Source organism: Ambystoma mexicanum, chromosome 10, assembly GCF_040938575.1.
Source record: "Ambystoma mexicanum isolate Mex_15411 chromosome 10, UKY_AmexF1_1, whole genome shotgun sequence".
Taxonomy (NCBI): Eukaryota; Metazoa; Chordata; class Amphibia; order Caudata; family Ambystomatidae; genus Ambystoma; species Ambystoma mexicanum.
The window spans coordinates 383385717-383410406 of NC_090932.1; the positions used below are offsets into that span (position 1 = coordinate 383385717).

Here is a 24690-nt window from a genome sequence, read left to right on the forward strand (position 1 = left end):
TGTGCATGACGGTAATCAGTTATGTTATAAACACTTTCTGGTAATACTGCTCCTTGTTTGCCTACTGTAATTTCCCTGTAAATGCTCATATTTGTATGCATTGTGGTTTCTTTATGTTTCCTGTGCAGTAGTGCAATTATGTAGTTTTGAAGGCAATGGTACCTACCTCTTACATATTTCACAGTACCCGAAACTCTAAAACAAAAGCATTCATGATTTCACTATGTAAAATGGGCAGATTTTCAAGATTACACTTCTATGGGGCATGGTGCAGACAATGGCTACGTGTCCACATGAGTTGGTTCATGTACTGCAAGGAAGTCTGTAATACAATGGTGTGTATAGCAATGCATTGCACAATGAACTACTTAGCTCATAATAGTTCTTCCAATGATCTTTGATCGTTTTCTGCCACCATAACAATAACAATCCCTTGTGGAGGCTTTCCATGAAAACTAAATGCACATGTGCTCTCATCAGTGATGTCATAAATGTGATTTGTGATGGCATCTTTGATGTCATGGGTGTTAGTCCTTGCAGTGCACATTTGTGGCACGAGTTATGGTTGCTTAGCTTACCGTAACTGGCGAATTCCGGGGGGGGTTCGGTTTTACCTATAACCATAATGTCCCTGTAACAACGTTTTCCATTGAATTTCATAGGTTTTTGCTAGTGCAACTTAACCATGACGTCCCTTTAACAACGTGTTTTGTTATTGATCTATAAATACACAAAGGTGTTCTCGTGCAATCTCAACTTCCTGAGTAGGTACTATAGCAATCACAACATGCATTTTAGATAAAATAGAAAGTGTTTCCAACTAAGAAAGAACTGATGTTTTCTACTTTAACTGTAAGAGGAATTGTGGTACGTTAGTGCTACTGTAGTATGAATACCTATAGACGTACCTTTAGAGTAAAACCTGCGTTACGTCCATGACTGACTGCAATATCTGCCAATTCTTTTTCAAGTGGTTCTTGGCTGGTGCCCTTCACATCAATATACTCACAGTCTGTACTCGCGTAATGGCAAGAAATGGCCTGCAAAGACAAGTGTAAAAAATAGGCATTCAAATATAGAAACTCTTTTAAATTACCTGCCACCGATTAGGGATTCCATGCGTTGTGCAGTATCTTGAATTTCACATATATGAGGTCCTCTACTTCCGTGGTATTCAAACCTTTTCATGTGCCCCCCTGGAGTAAACATGGTGTTGCCGAGCCGCCCTGGAGTGGACATATTGCTGCGGGGCCCCCCAGATCTCATTTCTGCTTATATTTTCTATTGAAATCAGGCACCGTACTCCCTTTAGGAAGAACCTTGCACCCCCGGACAGCCTTTGCCCCCCACCCCCACTACCCCTAGGGGGGGCCAGCTGCACCGTTTTTTCTTTCTTTAAACTCTTTTTATTAGTTTATTTAACCATAACAAAAAACAGAAAGGACAGCAGTACATGTCCTCACATACTAGGTAAGATTATAGCTGCAGCAGTGAAACAGGCAGCAACATTGAGATTCTATGACAAGACTGGAGGCGAGCATTATGCTTCAACTTCTTTAATTTACCACTCTTCAGCAGTTTCAACAAAACTCAAAAACCATAACAAAACACTGAAAACTTGTCTGAAACAGACTTTTCTTCCTTTAAACTACAATCCCCATAGTCTCTGTAGTACATCTCACTCCATGCTCAGCTATGACCACATCCTGTCCCTGAGCTCCTCCTCTTCTTTTACTGCTCTTCAAGCAGATAAGTACTATTCTGGTTATCTCCCTATTTTGATATAAAAGTTAGGGTTTTAATTAGTATAATATGAGATTAAGGCTGTAAAAGCTATGCCTATTGAGGATGTATTAAGAATGCAGTGAGGAATAGGACGTTTAATATGCAGCTCAATTATATGTTAGACAGATGATAATACAGCGCGGCGGTGCGTAGAGTTTTTTCTAGGTTATAGCCCGACCGTGCGGGCTGACTTCGCCTCGACTCGCAGGCCCCGTGCCGTATGCCCGGCACATCAGGGGTGGCAGTGAGCGAAGGCGAGCATATAGCGGGTCGCAGGACCGTGTTTAAGCTGAGTTCGGAGCCCCCCCGCGGGAATTACAGCGGCGGAGATCTGACCGCGACGGGCGACCCCCTCCCTTGGGAGGGAGGAGCCAGCCGCGTATAAGCCGCACACCCCCTCCTTTGCGGAGGCGGAGCCGAGGCGTGCTCGCTTCCGTGGCGACCCCCTCCCTTGGGAAGGAGGAGCCAGCCGCATATAAGCCTCGCACCCCCTCCTTTGCGGAGGCGGAGCCGAGGCGCGCTCGCTTCCGTGTTATCGCATTAAGTACGAGCGACACGGAGCAGCGCGGTCAAAGGAGCCGGGCCCGGCGGTGAATTTTATATTGTCAAGCAAATAAAATGAACGGCCCATTCAGAGGGCGCGATACAGCAGGAAAGCATTCCTAACACACACACACGATAAGATCGCGTTCATATCTTATTTGCACGATCGTGCGAGAGCCCTTAGGAGGCTCAGGAGGACGTGTGAGAGCACGTAATAAGTTCCCCTGACAAGGGGATTGGGAGAAGAAAGCCACCACAGGCAACTTGACTATCTACCCTCCGTCCAGCACAGCCACAAAAAAAAAAAAAAAAAAAAGGAATTATATATTTTGCTGATTAAAGAAAGGGTCACAAGAATAAGACCCAGAGCACATAGAGTGAAAGGGCGTGCAGTGACACCCTTGCGGGTACAACAGGCACACAGCACCCACGCATAATGTCAGAATTAGAGAGCAGACCGCAGATCTGACTGCCAGCTTCAAGCAGGTGCTAGGAAATTCACTCATAGATGCAGTGGCACAAGGGGTGTAACCCCTGCAGGGTAGGCTGGAGCCCCTCGAAGCAATTTTGCACCAGCCCATAGACAGTGTCGGACGGATGGGATGCACGCCCACGGAACCCTCAGAGGAGGGGTCATCGGGGAGTACTAAGGCCCGTAAGAGGAAAGCCCCTCTTGACCCCCAGGGCCCTTCGGATGGGGCAAAAGAAAAGGCCCCGGAGGTCGTCGATGCCTTGGCAAAGCTTCATGAAGCTTATTTGCGGCGTCAGACGGTGCCAGACTTCACGACCCCCACTCCAGGGGACGAAGAATATGGAGAAGAGGACCCAGGCTCAGGAGAAGAGCTGGAAGAAGGTTTAATCCCCTCGCAAGAGGAGGAGGAGGAGGTAGTGATCAGACCTAGCGGAGCGGAGAGAATCCGCAAATGAAAGCACCTCGAAGAGGTGGAGGTGGACATGTTTGACCTGAGTAGCATTCGGAATTCGAGGTCCTCGGACTGGCAGCCCTCGCCTAGAGAGACACAATATATGACCAGGAGGCTGCGAAAGGCACTGGACACAGAGGTCCGCCAAAGGCTCCGAGCAGAGTGTCCGAGACCAGATCTACCGGGGAAGGTGGCAGAGACGCCAGAATTGGACCCCAAAAGGCTGATGTTCGTCTCAAAGACGACCAAAGTCCCCCGGAAAGGTATCGATAGGTCTTGGAGGAGAGGTCAGGAGAAGGTTCTAGACCGGGCAGGACCCCTCGCTAAGATAAGGGACCTGGCTGAGAGGGCCAAGGACACTGAGGAGGAAGTAGACCCCGACGCCCTAGCGGGCTGAGCGCAGAGAGCAGTATGCTTCCAGGGGAACGCCAACTGCGCTTTGTAGGCACCTACGCGTCTCTGGAGAAGGCGCAAGCCCCCATAAGGAAGATTTTCCCCAATAGGAGTTTTTTGGGAGGGGCCGGTGGCCACAAGGTCGGTCGACTAGTTGTAAATAAGGAGGAAGAAGGCCCCAGAATCCCAGGGCCCAGGACTGGGAAAATAGACAAAGGTTCACTCAAGGGAGAGTTGCATATTACCCTCCTGTGGGAGGGAGAACAAGCATGTTCTGGAAAAGTTGGCGCAAGCTTTCCAGCGAGGCCTGGATTTTGCAAGCGCGCAGGCCACACCAGCAGCGTCTAGAGCGCGCAGAGCAGAGCCTGCTAGACCAGGAGTTACATCAATTAGTAATGAAGGGCGCCATAGAGTAATGTGCGAGAGAGCCCGTTTTTTATAAGTAACATGTTTCTGATGCACAGAAAGGGGTGGATTGTATACCGACATTTCAAGATGGAGGGCATACATCAGCTCCGAGAGAGAGATTGGTTGACCAGGTTCGATCGGAACGAGGCGTGCCTGACAATTCCGATAGCGGAGGAGTTCAGAACGTTCCTAGCTTTTCGCTGGAGAAGACAGCTCTGGCAGTTCAAGTCTATGCCCTTCGGACTAGCTTCGGCTCCATGGGCCCTTATCTAAGTAATGAATACAGTAGCGGCGGCCATCAGAGAGAAAGTATAAGACGGATCAGTTATCTAGACGATCTACCGCTACTAGCCGAGGATCGAGAGACCCTCAAGTACCAGACAGAGTGGGTAATAGACCTGTTATCGTCTCTAGGGTTCCTAGTGAACAAGGTATAGTAGGAAACCGATCCGGCACAGGAGTTAGACCTTCTAGGATTCATTCTGGATACCAGGAAAGCGACCCTGGAACGGCCAGCTCGGAAGATGCGCGACATCAAGAGGGAACTCAGAGGATGTCGGCAGAAGGAGATAGTATCCCTCCAGTCCCTAGCAAGAATAGTAGAGCTGCTTGCAGCTTCTAGTCAGGCCATCTTTCCAGACTCACTTCATTATCGAGCACTGCAGCGATTAGAGATACGGCATCTGCAGCAGGGTCTGCACTATCATCAGACAGTGCCGTTGGATCACGAATCCATGACAGAGCTGGAAGGGTGGTTACAAAATATGGATGACTGGAATGGGCGTGCCATTTTCGGAGACAGACCGGATCTAGCTATAGAATCCGAGGCCAGCCGGGTAGGCTGAGGCGCAAGGTGCGGAAACCTACAGACGAGGGGGAAATGGAGCGAGGAGGAACTTCGCTTACACATAAACTGTCTAGAGCTCCTTGCAGGGTCCCTTTGCGATAAGGGCATTCACGAAGGAGAAGATGAGATCTTGTGTCCTCCTGAAGAAGGGCAACATATCGGCAGTGCGTTACACAAATAACCTGGGAGGTACCAAATGCAGGATGTTGGCCGAACTAGCGAAGGACTTTTGGCACTTATGTCTACAGTCAGAGACGTCCGTCACGGCGGAATATCGGCCCCGATCAGTGAACGTCATAGCGGACTGGAACTCTCGGTACCTCGCGGACTCCAGCGATGGGAAGCTGGATCCAGCAATCTTTCAGAGGATAATAGAGAGAGGGGGTCCAGTGCACATAGACCTATCCGCGCCCCGGTTGAACAACCAGACAGCAGAGTATTTCAGCTAGAGGCTGGTTCCGGGAGCTCGAGAGACAGACGCGTTCCTTCAAGACTGGAACGGAGGTCAACATTGCGCGTTCCTGCCATTAATGTTGCGGAGCAGAGTTCTAGCGAAGTGTCGGAGGGAGACAGCGGAGTTGCTATTTGTAGCATCATGCTGGAAGTCTCAAGTATGGTTCCTGACCCGCATGGAACTGGTAGTAGATTACCCGAGACTTCTTCCGGAAGGAGAACAACTGCTCACGGACCCAGCTGGGTAGTATCAACCTCTGAGAGTGAGGGGGACTCTCCCGCTCATCACGTGCAGAATATCAGGAGACGCTGGGCGCTGCCAGGCATTTCGGCGCAAGCTGCGCAGCTCATTGCAGATTCCTGGGCTTCGTCCACGAGAAGGACCTACCACGCGGCTTGGGCCAAGTGGATTAGCTGGTGCAAAAAGAGAGGTCTTCATCCCATTTCGGCCCTGTAGTGAGGATTTTGAATTTCTTAGCTCAGCCACTACAAGGTGGTGAAGCGTTTCGTACCATAGGAGTGTACAGGTCAGTCATATCCGCGGGGCATCTCCCTATTGAGGGAACGCCAGCAGGGGAACACCCAGCGGTAGTACGGCTATATTAGAGGAGCCAGATTTAGAGTGCCTCCGGAACCTCGATACAAGACGGCCTGGGATGTCCTAACAGTTCACAATCTAGTGGAGAGTTGGCCGGGAACGGATATCTATCTATGAAGAGATTATCGGGGAAGTTAGCGATGCGGTTATGTTTAGTTTCTTGTAAACGAGTATCGGACGTAAGGGCCCTGGAGATTGACAGGAAGTCATTTGGCCGGAAGGTGCGACTTTTACAATCGTGGGACGAACTTAGACGGGGACATCTTCATTTCACTACCCATATTTACCAGCTAGGCCTAAATGGTGCGTAGCAAGCTGCGTAAAAGAATACGAGAGCAGAACAGAGGAGTTCAGAGCAGCGAATACGAAGCAATTGCTGATTGCGCGCAGGAAGCCATTCAAAGGGGTGTACTCAGCTACTATAGCCAGATGAGTTAAGGAAGTGATGCAGGTGGCAGGAATGGATGTAGAGAAGTATGGAGCACACTCTGTGAGAGGAGTAAGGGCGTCCAAAGTCTATAAGACAGGTGTATCCCTCTGAAATATTATGCTGGCAGCAGACTGGTTGAATGATCGAACTTTTAAAGAATTTTATTTCAAGACGACCGAGAGTTTAGCGGTCACGGTGTTGGGAAGCTTTGAACAAGCATAATGCTCGCCTCCAGTCTTGTCATAGAATAAAGATTACCCCTGCTATCTGCGCAGGGAATATTAATTCTATTAAAGACTAGGAGGCGAGCATTAAATTCCCACCCAATTCATGTATTGTATAAAATGTGATCGTAAAGGATAATGTTATGATATTATCAGTAATACATGGACACCACCCTGATTTTCTGCTTTTTGTTTATTTATAGGAGAGGAGCAGAAGAACAGTTGAAGTAGGAGACTAGCAGAGGTAGTCGCCTGAGTGGAGGAAGTTCGACATTCGTTTGGAATGGTTCAAGTTGTTGCCAGTTGCAGGACATGTGTGGAGTTCTAAATGGACTTTCAGAGCGAGTAAAAGAGAGGAGGAGCTCAGGGACAGGATGTGGTCATAGCTGAGCATGGAGTGAGATGGACTACAGAGACTATGGGGATTGTAGTTTAAAGGAAGAAAAGTCTGTTTCAGACAAGTTTTCAGTGTTTTGTTATGGTTTTTGAGTTTTGTTGAAACTGCTGAAGAGTGGTAAATTAAAGAAGTTGAAGCATAATGCTCGCCTCCTAGTCTTTAATAGAATTAATACTCCCTGCGCAGATAGCAGGGGTAATCTTTATTAATCAACAGACAAATCCTCCAGGGCGTGGAGGTGGAATGTGGTCTGGGCATTAAATAGGCCACATAAGGCCAGCAGGTGTTCTTCTGCCTAGCAGAAGGGTGCAGAGTGACACAATATTCAACCTCTACATCACGGCAGTACACAATATCAGTTTTCCATTGGTCATACAGTGGGGGACGACCCCTACGCCATAGTGGATTAACTTGAACCTGCCACCTTTTTCATCTGAGCTCAGCAGTACTGCTAGTCAACATCAGTGAGAGGGACACCAAGGGCACTCTCCCACTTTTCGCAGGAGTCGTCAGCCCAGCCCAGCCCACTGCCTTATCGATTATGCTTGCGTTCAGTCTGGACACCATCCTGGCGGTGTTCTCTGTGCTAATCACACCATGCAAAACAGGGGCAGTAGGGGGCGGTACAATGTCCTTTCATCGCCAGGCATTTCTACGCTAGAAATTTAAACAGGGTAGATAAGTGGTTGGGGGGTCGGGTTTACTTAAAAATCGGTGCAGTAGGGGAGGTTTGGGGGGATGCCCCTCATTAAAAAAATGATGAACTTTTTATTACAGGTTTAAATTGCAGGCGTAGAAATGCCTGCCGATGAAATGACATTTTGCAGCCTAAAATATAAAAACACATCCAACAACGAGGTGTCACCCCAACCCCTAAACTCAGTGATCGTTAAGAATTGACAAAACCCCGGCTCCCCCCCTCCCCAAAGACGTCCTGCCAGCATGAGATACCCAGCTTAGTCATGCATTCTGGGTAAGCCCTTTCACTAGTCAGCGAGATCGCGTCACAGGCAGGAGGGAGTATAAAACACTTCCTGCCGCGATCTTCCCTTGATCTGTCGCCAAGCCTTACATGTGATCTCGACCATGTTTTTGCCTTTAGCTATTCGCTGCTGGGTAGTCTATATCATTGACCTCAAGAGTGACTGCGACGCAAGTGCTCTTTCAATCTGGACATGTGATCTGTCGGGCACTGGGTCATACCAATATACTAGGAATGATGCTTGCATGGCTATCCAATAGGTTTCCAGGTAAGGGAGTGCTAGCCCACCCCTGTCCAGTTGGGCAGTCAACTTGTTCCAAAGTATCCGAGCCTGCCTACCCTGCCAGATAAAACCTGTAATCAAATCCTTCATTTGTTGAAACAAGAAAGGGGAACCACTATAGGAACGTTCAGGAATGTATATAGGAACATAGGCAGGATGACCATTAAAATCAACCATATCCGTCCATACACTGACAGCGGTAAATGTTTACACCTCTCCAGTGTTGCTTCATTCAGAGTGAGTTTTGCCATAGATTTCTCCTTTTACAACAACTCGGGGGACTGTGCAATCACAACCTCCAGATAATGAGTGCCCTCCTTGTGCCATTGGAAGCCCAGCCCATCACAGTACCTGTCCACTCCATCAGTCAGGGAGAACAACACCGATTCCATGGGGTTAATGTTGAGCCCAGAATACTGCCCAAATTCCAATACATCGGCCATAATCGGTGCCAGGTTCACCTTCGGGTCAGAGACAAACAGGATCCTAAAGTCTGCGTATAGCGAGATCACCAGACTGACCTATTCCCCTATGAATATGTTTAGCCCCACAGTTTGATGGCCACTGCTCTACGTAGATGGTGAGGTAAAGGACGCCTGAACAATGCAGGTCTTGTAGCCAGCATCATTTTTAGAGAGCAGACACAGAAATTTGATATGTTGGTGCAGCAGCCAGAGTAATTTCAAGAATGAGGGAGGACTATAAGGAAGCCACCACAGAATTATTTTTTTTAAAGACTTTATTTTCTCTGGTGAAAAGATTAAACGTATACCTTTTATTCAACATAAAATTAGCAATTTGGACTAACCTTACATACTGCTATTTCTGATATATACCTTGTTCACCTTTTATTATCCGCATTCATGCGTATACACCTGACATAATATGTGTTACCTTATACCAGTGGGAGTAGGCGTGCTGTGCGTTCTTAGGGATCCTATGAGAAACCATAAAGGGCAAATAAACCAACCCAAAATATTTAAAAAAGCGGGGCAACTCATTTTGCTTTCATCATACTTTTGCCTCTTGGTCCTGATTGCTGGGTGAGCTTGTGTGTCCCTAAAGTTCCTCTGTCCCTGGACCTCGGCTCGCATCCCTTTGTCCATCCCTTCCTTCCCCTAGGTATTTCTCTACTTATGGGTCCAGATAACCCACTTATAGTATCTTCTCAGGTATCTTGTCAGGTGAGTGAAAACTTCCTCAGGAGTGATGTTCTGAAGAAGTAACTTTCTTTATCTTTTACGTACTCTATGAATCGGGCCCAGGTTCTAGAATATTTTGGGAACCTATTATGTACCAATGCAGTTATTTTTTCCATGGATATCACATCCCAGATTTTGACCCATGATTGGGCTATTATGTGACCTCCTAGGTTTTTCCAAAATCGCGCTTGTTTGCGTCTGGCAGAGTTTAACAGGTGCGTGATTAAGGTGAATATAGGAATATAGGGCTCTGCACTTTATAAGTTCCTTACTCATCTATCTTCTGTGGTGGGTCAGAAGAATGACAAGGATACCTGTAAGACATTTCAAATGTATCTTTATTAAATAAAAGGATAATGCCTTTCTCTCCCTACTTCTATGGGGTGTTCCCTACCTAACACAACTAGCTAAGGTGCTTGTCAGTCATCAGTCAATGTCTCAAAAAAATATGTCCACCGTCCCAAAATAATCGTAACTGACCCTACCACTATCTTAACAACTAAAGACAGTAGAATGACTCCCTTCTCCTTGGTTCTTCTTTCATTGACTTTTATTCAATAGGTGATTTTTAAGTAGTCTCTTGTGACTTCTTTGATCAGGTCATGTAGTTCCCTCAATACTTCCTTATTCTTTGATTCCTTCTCAAAGATGGATTTCTTTAATTTTAGATGGTTATCTTTTCCTTTATCACTGATTTTCTTTTGTTTACCACTCTCCTCTTTCATTTTGGCTATGAAGGTTCATTCTTCCCCTTTTCAAAAGTATGGTTTTCTAACCTTTCGGGTTCTCTCTTTTGAGATGATCTCCCTTTCTGCTTAGTTCACAACCTTTTTCCTCGGTATTGTATCTGTCTTTTAACATAAATAGCATTTTGTCCTTTTTCTCCGGGCTTTCCCTTATAGCAGTATGCTCTTTTGTTTTGATCCTATCTTTACTTGGACTGTGAGGAGTTGGGCTACTCATATAGCAATTATTCTTCACTTCTCTTGGTTTCACTGCTATTGTCTTGTTATTTTGGTTGAGATAAGTATTAGTACTTTTATACTGATTCTCATGCAGTTTTCTTGCTTCTACTGTGATCGTCTCTTTATCTTGACTGAGACTAGTATGACTGTTTTTATACTGATTCTGATTCACTTCTCTTGCTTCCACTCTTATCACCTCTTTACTTTGACTGAGACAAGTGTGAAGACTCTAATATTGATTCTCATTTGCCTGTCTGGCTTTCGCTGTTATCATCTCTTTAATTAGACTGAAATGAGTATGAATGTTCTATTAATGATTCTCTGCTTCCCTCCTGGGTCTCCCGCTTTCCCTGTTACCTACCAACTTCAGGGATAATGTCACCGGGATTTCTTGTTGCTCGGGTTTAGCTTTCCCCTCTGCTTGACCAGCTTCTCTTCTTCCTGTGGTATCTCGCACTTTGTATCTTCTTCCAAGATAGCTTTCTGGTATCCACAGTACCGGGTTGTCATGCAGTTTCAAACGCATATCGGTGTTAGCGCAATTGCCAGGCCTGCCGGTTCACCATGGTATTTTCGTGGACGCACCACCAGTCACTACTTCTCTCCCTCTCTAACTCGTAGGACGCACTAAGTTCAGCTCTTGGTTCTCGCACATCAGCCGATTTGGAACTACCGGCTTCTCTGAGTACTCACCTTCCTCCTAGTTATGAATTAGCCAAGGGCATTTCCAAGCATGTCTTTGTGCCTCTCTCTTCTGCCCTCGCTCTTTATCTTCCTCGTCCCAGTAAAATGATGTTTTCCATTTAAAGGGATATTTACAGTTTCAGTTTTTCGATGACACATTCTTGTTCGTTCTTAATATAAATCCTGGTAGAATATGTCTGAAGAGGTAATGTTGGAAGGATCTGCAGGGAGGTTCTCACAGGAACGGGAGTCCTTGTCCCCAAAGGGGGAGTCTCTCCCAGTGAGGTCCTGATTGCCTTGACCCTGATTGCTCACCTCCCTAGCCTCACAGGGGGGCTCCCCCTTTGTGAGAAGAGACGAATTCCTGGGATTTCTCACAATCTCCTAAAATTGTTATCCTCTGTGACATTGGGAGGAGGCATCCTGGGATGTCTTTGACTATTTCAACTATTTTAGCCCGGTAATTTTGGGCCTTCTGGCATTTTCACTGTATGTGAGTTTGTCCCCTACCTCTTCACATCCTCTCCAACAATTCGGGGAAGTCGAGAGGTCAATTTTGTTGAATCTTAATGGTGTTGTATACCATCCAGGACTAATTTTATAGGCCCCATCTTTAATAGTGGCGAATCTGGATGCCTTGTGGACCCTCTTCCATATCTGTCCACATAATTCTTCTGAGATTAGGGTTCCTAGTTCTTATTCCCACCTAACCATGTATTGTTGTTTGCTGGTGTCAGATATGTCTTGTAATAGCCTATATAGTTTAGAGTGTTGTCTCTCTTCTATTGCTTCTATTAGTGCGTTTTCGATCACAAGTACTGCTCTGGTCCCTGCTGCTTTGATTTCTCTCTGGAATGTCCAGTGTTGGATTTGGATGTAGTAGTAATGCTTTTTTTCCATTATTCCTATTGTCTGTTTGCACTTTTTGAACATCTTGGGCTGTCTCTCTGTATACCTGTGTTGTAGTCTGAGGGGCCCCCACCCTCCCAGGTGTTCCATGCCCTACTATTGAGCCCTGGGGTACAATCTGTATTATGTATTTTAGGGATCATTGGGCTTAGACCCTGTCTAAACCTTTTACACCTGAGATGTCTATCCCAGAATATTAGGAAGTGTTCAAAGAAGGGTAAGAGGGTTCTGTGAGGGGTCAGAAATGCGAGACAGACACAAAGGTATAGTTTACTTAATTTTTGCCAATTTATTAAAATAAGGGTGAGATAAACGCCTATCTTTCCCTACCCTAACGAGAATGTCCCTTCATAGCAAACTAAAACTAATGAAAGACGACCAAGTGTGCAAAAGGTATCTGACCCTCACACTCATACAACACAAATGAATAAGGAATATTTGTCTTCAGTTGAACAAAGCAGTTCAAACATCTAGTTTTTAGAAAGTACTGCTTGTGACCAGGGTTGGGCTCCCTTCCATTCGATGAAATCATGAATACTCTTACACAAGTTCTGATTCAACACGGATCTGCTCAATATGTGAGACAGGCATGGTATCAAGAGGTTGACACAGACACAAAATATCAAGTTTATAAAACCTTTATTGTACTTGAAATGGGATTGGAGACTTCCTAACTGGCCCTCTCTCTAAACGGGTGTAGTCTCAACCATTAAACTAAGTTGAAAGGTAGTCTATTGTCTGTCAGTCAAAATAATAAAGATGTCTGTGTCAAGCCTTTTTTTATGTTTATTGTTGCATTTTTAGCATACAATATACCTTATACAACATAGTCAAAACAGTATAAATTAGAAAGAAAACAGTCAGTCTAGTCACACATACAAACAATTTTTAAAGATGCACTTTCCTAAAAATGTCACAACATTCAAAACACAATACTAAAATGTTTAACAAGGTATCATCCTTAAACTTAAAACTGTCATCTAAGAGCATAATTCCAGTAACAAATTCCTTTCTTGAATTACTTTGGCTAGATGTTCAAATATGATCATTAGAAATTTGACCAACGCCAAGAGAAGTGAAACCTGCGTGCAGGTCATCAGTCTGATCCACAGTGACTCTGTTTTCACGACCTGTGTCACACCTATGCTTGCCCTTTCTAGAACAATAATGTGTTTGGGATTGGATTGGAGTAAAATAGTGAGCCAAATTAATTTCAGGATGGCACTGGAGCTGCCCCACAGCTCCCTTCCCCAAGCTTGTGTTACTTGGGATTCAACAAAGTTCTGTGGGGTCAAATAGTTCACAGAAAGTTCCTGTAGATTTCTAAAGGGTTTCTTTCTTCAAAGACTTAGAAGCCCTTATTGTCACCTTCTCTCAGGAATTTCACAGTTCACAATATTTTCTCTCACAAGACTTGCTTGCTCTGGTTTCATCAGGGGTTTCCTTCCCTTACAATTCCAACAACTTGACAGTTCAGTAGTTTCTCTTCACGTTAGACTCTCTTGTTCAAAACTGGGGTTCCCTTCCCCAACAGTTCAACAATTCTCAACAACTCAACAACTCTTCATATCAGAGACTTTCGAGAGCGCACAGTTTCACTCAGCCCTGTGTGGGACCACTCTGAAACCTTGGCTTTAATGGGATCATGCCCCTGGCACTGTTTAGCTTTATCACCATTCACCAACAGGGTCATACCCTAGGCACTCTTTAACTTCTTCACTGGGTTGTGCCCCAGGCACTCTAACTTCTTCTGGGTTTCAGCTCACTCTTCCTGTTTTGCTCAGCTCCTTGTCATGCTCTCTATTTTGTTCCGACTTCTACGTTTGCACAGCTCACCTGCACTTTCCGAGAGTGCTTCAGAGTCTTTTGACAATGTTTTAAATGTACACACAACCGCTCCCTTACTGTGTTTCCTTCACTTTCACAATTATAGTTCACAATGGTTCACAATGGACAATTGAAGCTTTCTCTTCAGGGCGTCTTTCATCGTACGCTTGTCCTTCTCTTGCAACAAATTATCTCTCGCACTTCGTATCTTTCACTAACCGGGCTCTCGTCTCACTTTGAACTCATCGGTTGTGATTACTTCAGCATAGCTTTTGCGGTTATGTCGTGTCGAGGTCAAGGGCTCCTCGCCTGTCCCTAAGACACTCCTGGGCTGCCTCGCTAGCACAGGGGAACAAGCACCTTTCAAGGACTTCTCTTCAGAGATTAGTGTACCATGCAGCCCCTTTCTGGCTCCTTGGAGAGACGGCACCCTCGCCAAGCTTTCTCTAGCCTTCTCAAACCACAGCGTCTTGGCGCTCTGTTCTCCGACAGCAGGTCTGGGAGTACACAGGCTTTCCCAGTTGCCTGTTAGCTCATTCTCTGACTCGGGTTCTTTTTCAGGCTCCAACTTGTTCTGCTTTAGCTTTAATATATGGCTTTAGACTTAGAAGGGATCCCCTGCTGGACTCAGCCATGCATCATCACACCTGCTCTCCCAACTGCTTCTCACAATGTTCTTTCAGCAGCCTTCTTTTATACACCTGGGGCGTATCAATGGGATGCAGGTGTGTGGTCATGGTTGGGTTTGCCTGACCTTCAATATTCCAATAAAAAACATGCCTGTCCTTTAGTCCTAAAAAGAGAGTCAATTGGAATCAGGTTGTGAGTGTTCAGTGTTAAATGCCTTATCCTGCCTGACTCTATTTATGGAACAACCTAATTGTAGTTGGTGTCAGTCTTTTCTCTGTTTCTAAAGATGTTTCTCATAGGTAAACCTCATTACTCTCGGTTGCCTCTTCCTCGTCCCAGTATTTGCTGTAAATGGGGTGGGGTAGACCAAACCAGATGGGAGTTGATATTTACAGATTATAATATTACAAGGCGATTGGCAAAGGTGAGAAGGAAATCCCCTGCCCCTTGTTTTGTATCCTAAATGTGATTTTTCTTGCATCAGATTACTCCCTATTTTAAACACCCGTAACATGAGAGCATTGGTCTATACGACACTTCCCATTATCAGAACTAGGGGAAGACAAAGAAGTGTTGGAATGGAAGTTATGTCTTTGTCTTACCTTACTTTCCCCTTTTCGGGGTCTGTTCAGGGATGACATGTTTGTCCCTCTCTTGGGTTTGGGACATTGGGTCCTGCATAACCCATAAAGGCTTCTGGGATTTCTTCACCTACCGTTCCATTGGAATACTCTGTCTCGCCTGGGGCATCCCAATGAATGCAACCCCGGACATCCCTGGCCACCTGAATAGAGGGTTCTCTGGGTTTACATTGGAGAATACCCCTAGGTTTCTCACAAGTTCAACAAAACATGTCTTTTCCATTCACTGCTTCTTTCACTTTGTAAAGCAAATGTCTTTTTCACAAACAGTAGTTCATAAACTAAGGCAATTGTTTTCCTCCACACAATGTCATTCTCAAGTTTCAAAGTAAATCTTAACTCATCACGATTATTATTCCAATGGAATGCTTTTGTCAGGACAGCACAACCACTACATTTTTTTGATGCAACAGTTTGTAAAAATGATATAGTTATCAATGTCTCTCCACAACACCTTTTTGCCACAACCACATTTCTTCCAATCACCTGTTTCTTTTCAGGTCTACTCGTCTGCCAAGACTAACTGTACATGGTCCCTTTCCTGGTTCACTCTCATACCAGGAAGAAAACTCCTATCAGTACAGTTGGTCTCTTTCATGGCAATATGGGTTACAGGTTTCCCCAAGTTGACTTCTCATAAATGGAGAATTGTGCCCTTCTTGCACTTTAACTTCTTTTCGATAGCCTCTTGGCTGTTGGCAATGTGGATTACAGGTTTCCCCAAGTTGACATCTCATAAATGGTGAATTGTGCCCTTTTTGGCTTCTTTTCTTTATGATTTCTTGGCTGTTAGCAAAATGGGTTACATTTTGCTAACAGCCAAGAAACATCTCAGTATTGTGGCCTTTTACATTTTGCCAATAAAGGGGTTTAATTAGGCATTTATTAAACTCTCTTTGCCTCACCCTCCTTCTTTCACTTTGCTCTCTGGCTCCACATGGCTTAATTGCGGGAGCCCTATATCTCTTCTGAGGCTCTCTGGTTACTATTGGCAGCTTCGGCATCCTCCTTGTGTGCTGCACAGCATAGCAGCTCTTCTCTTTGGTGTCTTGGGGACCCCTTCGGTCCTCTCACCATCTGGGTCTCTCTCTCTGGGAGCCTCTGGGGCTCCATCTTCAGTGATCACGGCTCTCCTGACCTCCAGACCAACTCACAGATGCTGCCACGTCTGCTTCCTTGCACTTCTGCACACAAATCCGACCCAAAGCTGCAGCCTGGGAGAGTGAAATCTCTTCTTGTTTCACCTGCATCTTCAACCACTCTGCATCTTACTGTACTGCTTCTGCCTCTGCTGCTCCTTCCCTTCCTGTTCCACCTCGACCACACAGCTGTGGTCCACTTTCAGGTTTAAATGTCCTGCTCAGGTGCCTTGCCTTCAAACAACACATTCTCTTCAGTGGCACTTTGATCCTCATTCACTCCTGGTTCTTTTTCCTCGTCCTAGCATCAGAGGCATTATGGATCTTGAAGTCCATAATGGATATAATTCTTTTAAGTCTACTCACATCTGTTTGATTGTTGAACTGAATGTTATTAAAGTTAGGAGATGTTATATGACGGATGTGCGATTTATCATTAGAGCTAAGAGTTCTACCCAAGACAGAATCATGGCCATTAGACGGTGTCACATCTAATTCAGGAATTCCCAAAGTATATAACATATTTTGAATAGATATGGAATTTATATAGAATGGAACAGTGCTAAAAAAAAACGTCCAGAGAGTCTAGCGCCCAATTCCTTGATTAATAGTTTAAGGTGTCTGTGTACCGTTTATTTATTTTTTTTGCCTGCCCCCAACCTTGCCTCTGGATTGCTCTTGTTTTTAGCATACCCTTCTGACTACCGTGTTTGACCTGGCCTGTCCCTTAACTCATGCCTGTATTACTGGGATTATTGAACTTGCCCTGAGCCTGCTCTTCTCTTGGACCAGTTTGGGGATTATACATAGATTCCTAGGTACCTCTACAACCTACCCACTACTAAGTATACCATGGATTTCCTGACCTAGGAACTTGTTCTTGTCTTCTGTTAACCTACTTTAGTTGCGCTCTCGAGCCACCCAGGAGAGTTCTGCATTTTGTTTTATTTGTATCTACATCCTCATTCTGTACTGGCGGTAATCCTTCTTTTGCTGACCTATTGTTCTCATCTGCATTAAGTATTTTTATATTTTTTATAAAATGCATAAAGCGCCTTTCACCAAAGGCGCTGAACAATAAAAGAATTCAAAAACAGCACAATAAAATGATGATACAAATGGATCCAGGTTACATCAGCAGAGAAAAGGAGAAGGATATAATTTTATTTCTGGGAAGCAGGAGACGAAAGAAAATAGAGTTTAACATTTGTTTGAAAAATGCAAAGAGATGAGGAGGAGTGAAGTGAAAGAAGAAGGGCATTCCAACAGTTAAACAGAGTGGAAACAAAATTAAGCACAAGCAGGCTTAGGAACAGTTAGAAGAAATAGATTCTGAGATTGTAATGAACGCAAGGGGACATAAAAAAATGTAGGGATGAAAGATAGGGCGGGGCCAAACCATGGGTGCATTTGAAAACAATTGAAAGAAAGTGATGCAAGAGATGAGATTCGAAGGAGAGTAGTGAGATTGAGAGTAGGGAAGATGTAATATAAGATATAGGGGTTAAAAAAAAAGAAGACGAACAGAAGAATTATAGATGGATGAAGAGAAGAAGATGACAAGCAGGAAGACCAAGCGGTAACGATAAGCAATGATAAATATCGGGGGGAAAAATTAGAGAAAAAAGAAGAAGTTTAGTAGCATGAAAAGAGAGATAAGGTTGAGCGTGGTGACTGGTAAACAAATCATAGCAACAGGGGCGAGCAATTGAAGAGATATGAAGAGAGAAAGAAAGTAAAAAGGTTGAAAGATAACGCAGAGGTTGCACGCTAAAGGTGAGAAGGGGTGAGAGGGTGGAGGAAAAGAGAGAGAGGAGGAGTTAAAGTAGTAGAAATTGTAGAAGAGGGGAAATCAAAACATCAGTTTTTGAAGAATTAAGATGCAGAAAGTGGGACATCAAGTTTTGAACAGCTAAGAGGCAGCTTGAAACAGTATAATGCAACACAGAATCAAAAGAAGAGAAAGAGAGAATGATCTGGGTGCCATCAGCATAAAGATGAAAAGAAAGATCAAAAGTAAAGATAAGGGCAGAAATAGGAGCAGTATAGAGAGAAAAAAGAGAGGACCGAGTACCGAGCCTTGGTTGACACCATGAAGATGAGGGAGTGAAGAAGAATAAGAGTGTCCAGCCCAGGTGACAGAGTAGGTTCGTTCTGAAAGATAAAACCGAACCCATTCAAGAACAGACCCAGCAATACTTAAAGTGGAAAGAGAGGAAATACGAAGAGAATGATTTACAGTGTCAAACGCCCCCAGACAAGTCAAGAAGAATAAGAATAGAAGAAAGGTTTAAGTGGCGGGCTGAAAGAAGAGAATTAGAAACATGAAGAAGGGCAGTTTTGGCGGAATGAGATGGGGGAAGCCAGACTGAAAATATGGAAGAAGTGAGTGAAGACTCAAATAACGAGTTACTTGAGTATAAGCAGCACATTCAAGAATTTTAGAGAGAAAAGGTAGAAGAGAAATGGAAGAAAGTTTACAATGCATAAAGGTAGTCGAAGGAGGAACAGGAAGGAGAGAGGGAGTAAGTGATCTGAAGCATAAAAAAAGAAGAGAGGAAACACGAGGAAAAGGGGAAGAAGAACAGACAATTAAGTAAAAGGCAGGTGCCAGACTGATGAGATGAAGGAGAAGAAATAAAATGCAAGTGATAAGAGTCAGTAAGAAAAAGCAGCAACTGGAGTGAGGCGTTAGAAGCAGGAAGACTAAAATCCCCAAGAAGAAAGAAAGGCGAAGAAGACAGAATCAGATGGGATAGAATAAGTTCAAGATGTTAAAGAAAATCTCAAGATGCACCAGGCGTACGATAAACACCAAAAACTGAGATGTGAAAAAGATTAAAAAAGGAAGAAAAATGATATTCAAATGAAGTAAAATTAGGAAGATTAGGACGGGGAGATAAGAGTCCAATTAAAGAGAATTCCAGTCTCCCCCTCCAACCCTCCGCACCTAAGTGGTTGGGGGGTATGAGAGAAATAAGTGGAAGGAGTGTGAAGAAAAGCAGTAATTACAGAATTATCAGGAGTGATTCAAGTTTCAGTTAGACAAATAAAGTGGAAATTAGAGCGAAGAAAAAGATCAAGACTAGAATGCAATTTATTACAGATAGAACAAATATTTAAGAGACCAAAGTGCAATTGCGGAAGAGCATCAGGAGAAATAAGAGGACAAGACAGATTGGAAGCATTACGTAGCCGTGCAGAAGGTGGCACTAAAGAAGTGCGGTAGGTTGTCCTAGATGGAATAGGACAAGATATAGAAATAGATAAAATAAGTACAGTACTGAAACAGCATTACTTGACTGACTTAAAAAAACAAATGGATGCGGTCAGGGAATCAGGAAACCTATGCATTCTGCTCCTGCTTGACCTTTCTGCTGCGTTTGATTTAGTAGATCACACCAAACTATGCCAAACCCTTTCAAATAACTTTAATTTCTCCAAGGATGCAACGTCTTGGATTAAATCTTTTCTCTCAGACCGCACCTCAAGAGTAGCCATAGGAGATACAGCAGCTGACCCCATTTCAGTCCCGCAATGAGTCCCCCAAAGATCCTGCCTCTCTCCAATGCTTTACAGCTCCTACACCAAACTACTCTTCGCAGCCTTAGACTAATGGGAGTAATTTACACGAATTTTGCAGATGACACACAAATACTTATTCATATCTCAGGCAATTTAGAACGGAACACCATCTGTGTCAATAAAATGTACGCCCTCATCCAAAACTGGATGGCTGCAAATAGTTTATGTCTCAATGGAGAAAAAACTGAGATCCTCATAATAGGCTCTCCAGCCCGCCTAGCAAAGCTCCACCCATTTTACACTTCCATAGTCATCAACAATACACCCATTCCCATTTCTAACCAAGTGAAAACTCTAGGAGTATACTTGGACTCTAGCCTTACCTTGTGCAAGCACATCAGCGCACTTGCCTCAACCACAACATACACCACCAAACTTATCTCACTAAGCCACCCATTCCTAACGCCACAAAACTGCATCACACTAACAAGAGCCATTCTCTTAACCAAATTAGACTACTGTAACATACTCCTCTTAGGCACTCCACAAAAAACATCAATAAAATGCAACTACTACAGAACAAAGCATTATGATCAGAACAAGGCATAAGCAAAAGAGATCACATTTCACACCACTGGAGAGATGCACATTGGCTACCCATCCAAGCCGGGATAGACAACAAAACACTCACAGTCACGCACAAATGTGTCTCTGGCAAGGCCCCAACCTACCTCAACAACTGTTTCAACCGCAAAGCTTCAGTCAGATGCCTTAGATCTAACCCAAACTTACAGCTACACATCCCACGCTTCAACAGCGTAAGAACAGGCAGATCCAGCTTCATTGTAGCAGCCCCTAGAATCTGGAACTGTCTCCCTGCTAACATTAGTAATGAGCCCTCACTGATTAAATTCAAGAAACTCCTCAAAACATTGCTCTTTAATAAATACTGAGCCCGGTGATCTCTTCTGTAACGCCACACTGCATGACTCATGTCAATTTTGTATAGCAAACGTATACGCTATATATAACCCATGTAACCACTGTATATGTAACAACCAAGATTAAGTATTCCTATCTTTTATCATGTAATCTTAAGTCAAGCTTTCTCTGTAACTACGCCGGGAAACCCTTGGGTTTTGGCGTACAATAAATACAATAAATAAAATTAAAATAAATAATAAATAAACAAGTAAGTGACTAATCTGCACATGGTTTGCCACAAACAGGGATAAATAATGAGAAACAAAGCCATTCAAAAAGGGGTCACCTAGAGAAAGGGGTGCTGAAGGCTAAAGATGTCCAAGGAGACTCCTGAAGTAGCAGTCACGTGGAAACACACGACTGCCCCAGTAACCAAACACAGGAAGTGGGGAAAAGTTATAAAACCTGCCAAAGTGGTGATAAAATGCCCACAAAAAAGTCTGTTTTAGAGCTTCAGGAAAAAAGGCACACAGTCAGCAGCAGGTGTTCATAGGACAGCACAGGTAACAGTCCACGGAATGGCACAGAGTTGGAAAACCCGATGAAGCAGTGGCATAGAGGCAGTTGAAGGTAGTAATTCCAGTGCCCTAGGCGAAAGTACAGGCACAGACATGAATGGGTGGCAAGCGCACCTTCGCTGAGGTTGAGAAAACTAAGTCACTGTCATGGGATAGACCGCCTCCAAAGAGATGGTTAAAAGAGTGGAAACATGCCACTCTAGCAGTTGGTGTAGTGTTGGGTCAGAAAACCTGAATACACAAGGGGCTCAAGAGCAGTTGCTCGCAGTCACCCCTGGTGACCCACCTCCCCATAAATCCTCACAAACAACCAAACCAGCAAGTGCTTAGGGAAGGAGGAATTGGAAGGGAAGGGGGACACCAGAAAAGACTGAACTGAGCTGGACTAGAGGAATACTACAGGGCTCCAGCAGACAGTCAGAGTAACTGAGGTTCTAATTGCACCAACAAAGTCAGCACTACAATATGCTGCCCACAGAAGGATGCCACAACAGGATGCCCGACCCTTCCCACCCCAGCTAACCTTGTCCTGTGGTAAAAATGCAGGGTCTGTGCTTAGGGCTCAGAGCCTGCCAACCCAGCGTTAAAAGGGCAGAGAGCTGAAAAATACTCACAGGAGAAGGGAGGCTGCTCACAGGAGGAAGGAGGCTGCCATGGCTGGATCCAGGACCCGGAAAACAGAGGTGTCCAGACACGAGGCGCTCAGAAGTCTGATATAATAGCGTCATCTCCAGGAGGTCTCCCGATGGTACAGGAAAGCTGGTGCCACAGTCGCCGCAATCGCAGCTCCATGTGCAATGAGGAGGAATGCCCAAACCTCAGTCGGCAATGCAGCACAATGGACAGCAAGCACTGTGTTGGTGCAGGAGCAGGAAGGAGCCTAAAGGAATCGGAGAAGCGGACCCTTCAATGCAGGGTGAGCGTTGTGAAAACAGCCGTTTCCAGCGTCCCACCACCGCAAGCCTTTATTCTGATTTGTTGACCTGCATGCCACAATTGCAGATTCAGATCTGTGTCTTCGGCTGCACCTGATACAGATGAGTGGACTGATATGTGTTTCTGACTTGTGTGTGTGTCTGTGCTCTGTGAACACCATTCATAACAGTCGATCGAGCCGCTGTGTTCACCTAGCACCATGGATGCTTCAACTGATCCACTTGCAGCCCTGGTCCAGTCTACGACAACCCTGAAAACTGAGATCACTATGGCCACACTCACATTCATGCCAGCTGTACGCTATTCAGGCGGTTGCTCAATCTCTCCCTGTGGAGGCAAGGGAATTTGTGGCAGGAGCCACAGCAGTGCCTGCTCACACTGCAATTGCACCTACGGTTACTACGGTGCTCTTTCCATTTTCTTCCCCAAAGTGTTTTTTTGGGATCCCCGTACATTTAGGACTTTCTTGAATTAATGTAGACTGCACCTCCTATGTAGGCCTAAGGCCTTACCTGATTCCGCTTCCAAGGCTGCTTTCCTATTGTCCTATCTAGGTGGGGGAGCTGCTACATGGGAAAACCCGCTGTTGGAGGGCAGCAGTCCATTGCTTTATGATATTGATTAGGAAGGGTTTTCGACACACGGCCTAAAGGACAAGCCACTGACCTGGAGGTTCTAGACCTGACGGATACAGGAGGATCTTCTTTGTTACATCAGACATTTCAACCAACTGATGGCAGGGACCCACTGGCCAGAAGACAAGAAGGCAGCAGTGTTGTACAAAGGTCTTCGAGAAGACATAATGGGTCCTCTGTCGGTGGTTCCGCTTATTCCCAAGGACTACTTTGCGCTGTTGGATTTCAGGTGAATGCAAGCCAAGCAGAAAGAGGTGAGAGAAGAAGTACAACCCCTCATCCTCTTGCTTTGGCTGATCAACCCCCATCTTCATCTGGTGGTGCCAGCTGTGCTGAAGAACCAATGTAAATAGGAGATGTTTGAGTACCACTGAGTCAGGCGGAGAGGAATTGGTGAAGGAAAGAAAACTTGTGCTTGAATGGTGGACAGTCCTGCCATTTCATTAGAAACTGCCCAAACCGATTCAGCAAAGAAAGCGTGAAATTAGATGTCTCGCCCCACAAACGTAGCTTAAGGATGAGCCAGATGGCATCTCACATCTCCCTATCTTCTGACAAATCTTGAGTGTCTATTCTATGGTTTCCATACTCCTACGTCCCGTCTGCTTTCCTCCATACTGCATGAGTGTCCCTCACTAGGGACAAGAACCGAACCCTTTTCACCAGTAATAAATGTGGTTTCCCCTTAAAATTGAGTTGTGTGTTCGGCCCCGCGGCCCTGGGAGCATGCGCTCCCCTCACTCCGCCCCCTAGTGCCACACCTCAGTCTTTTCTGCATCAACGGGAGCGGGCCAGCTTCTCCTGCCCTGTGGTTGGTGCCCTTTATTCCCTCCTAATTCCACGCATTCCCAGTCTTCCCCGGGACATCTGTCCCTCTGTTACTTATTCTGCCTTTCCAGGTTTGCCATAATATGCCCAGGTATTCACAATATGTGATAGGTACTGTAGCAACCCTTTGGAGAAAGAAATGCAAAAAATGAAAATGAAAAGAACTGTATAGGCTTTGCAGCTTACCAATCGATTATATGAACATGTTTTCTAAGTAATCTGCGTTTCCAGGTTTGCCATAATATGCCCAGGTATTCACACTATGTGATAGGTACTATAGCAACCCTTTGGGGAAAGTACTACAAAACAAGAAAACTAAAAGAATTGTATAGGCTTTGCAGTTTCCCAATCGATTATATGAACATGTTTTATAGGTATTCTGCGTTTCCTGGTTTGCCATGATATGCCCAGGTATTCACACTATGTGACAGGTACTGTAGCAACCCTTTGGGGAAAGTACTACAAAACATGAAAATGAAAAGAATTGTATAGGCTTTGCAGTTTACCAATCGATTATATGAACATGTTTTCTAAGTATTCTGCGTTTCCAGGTTTGCCATGATATGCCCAGGTATTCACACTATGTGACAGGTACTGTAGCAACCCTTTGGGGAAAGTACTACAAAACATGAAAATGAAAATAATTGTATAGGCTTTGCAGTTTACCAATCGATTATATGAACATGTTTTCTAAGTATTCTGCCTTTCCAGGTTTGCCATAATATGCCCAGGTATTCACACTATGTGATAGGTACTGTAGCAACCCTTTGGGGGAAGTACTACAAAACATGAACATCAAAATAATTGTATAGGCTTTGCATTTTACCAATCGATTATATGAACATGTTTTCTAAGTATTCTGCGTTTCCAGGTTTGCCATAATATGCCCAGGTATTCTCACTATGTGACAGGTACTGTCAGGCACTGACATATTTTGGCAGTTAATACCATCATATAACCAGGCAATGTCATGTTTGACAGATAATACCTTGAGATTCTTT

General features: G+C 44.7%; 1 protein-coding gene across 1 annotated transcript in view; it reads right to left on the reverse strand.

Moving 5' to 3' along the window:
- Window positions 1–24690, reverse strand: part of LOC138492874 (phytanoyl-CoA dioxygenase, peroxisomal-like) — a 302402-nt gene that overhangs the window by 15687 nt on the left and 262025 nt on the right. Inside the window, exon 8 of the mRNA XM_069620196.1 lies at window positions 932–1040. Coding sequence (XP_069476297.1) covers window positions 932–1040 — 109 coding nt within the window. The remainder of the gene's footprint in view (window positions 1–931; window positions 1041–24690) is intronic.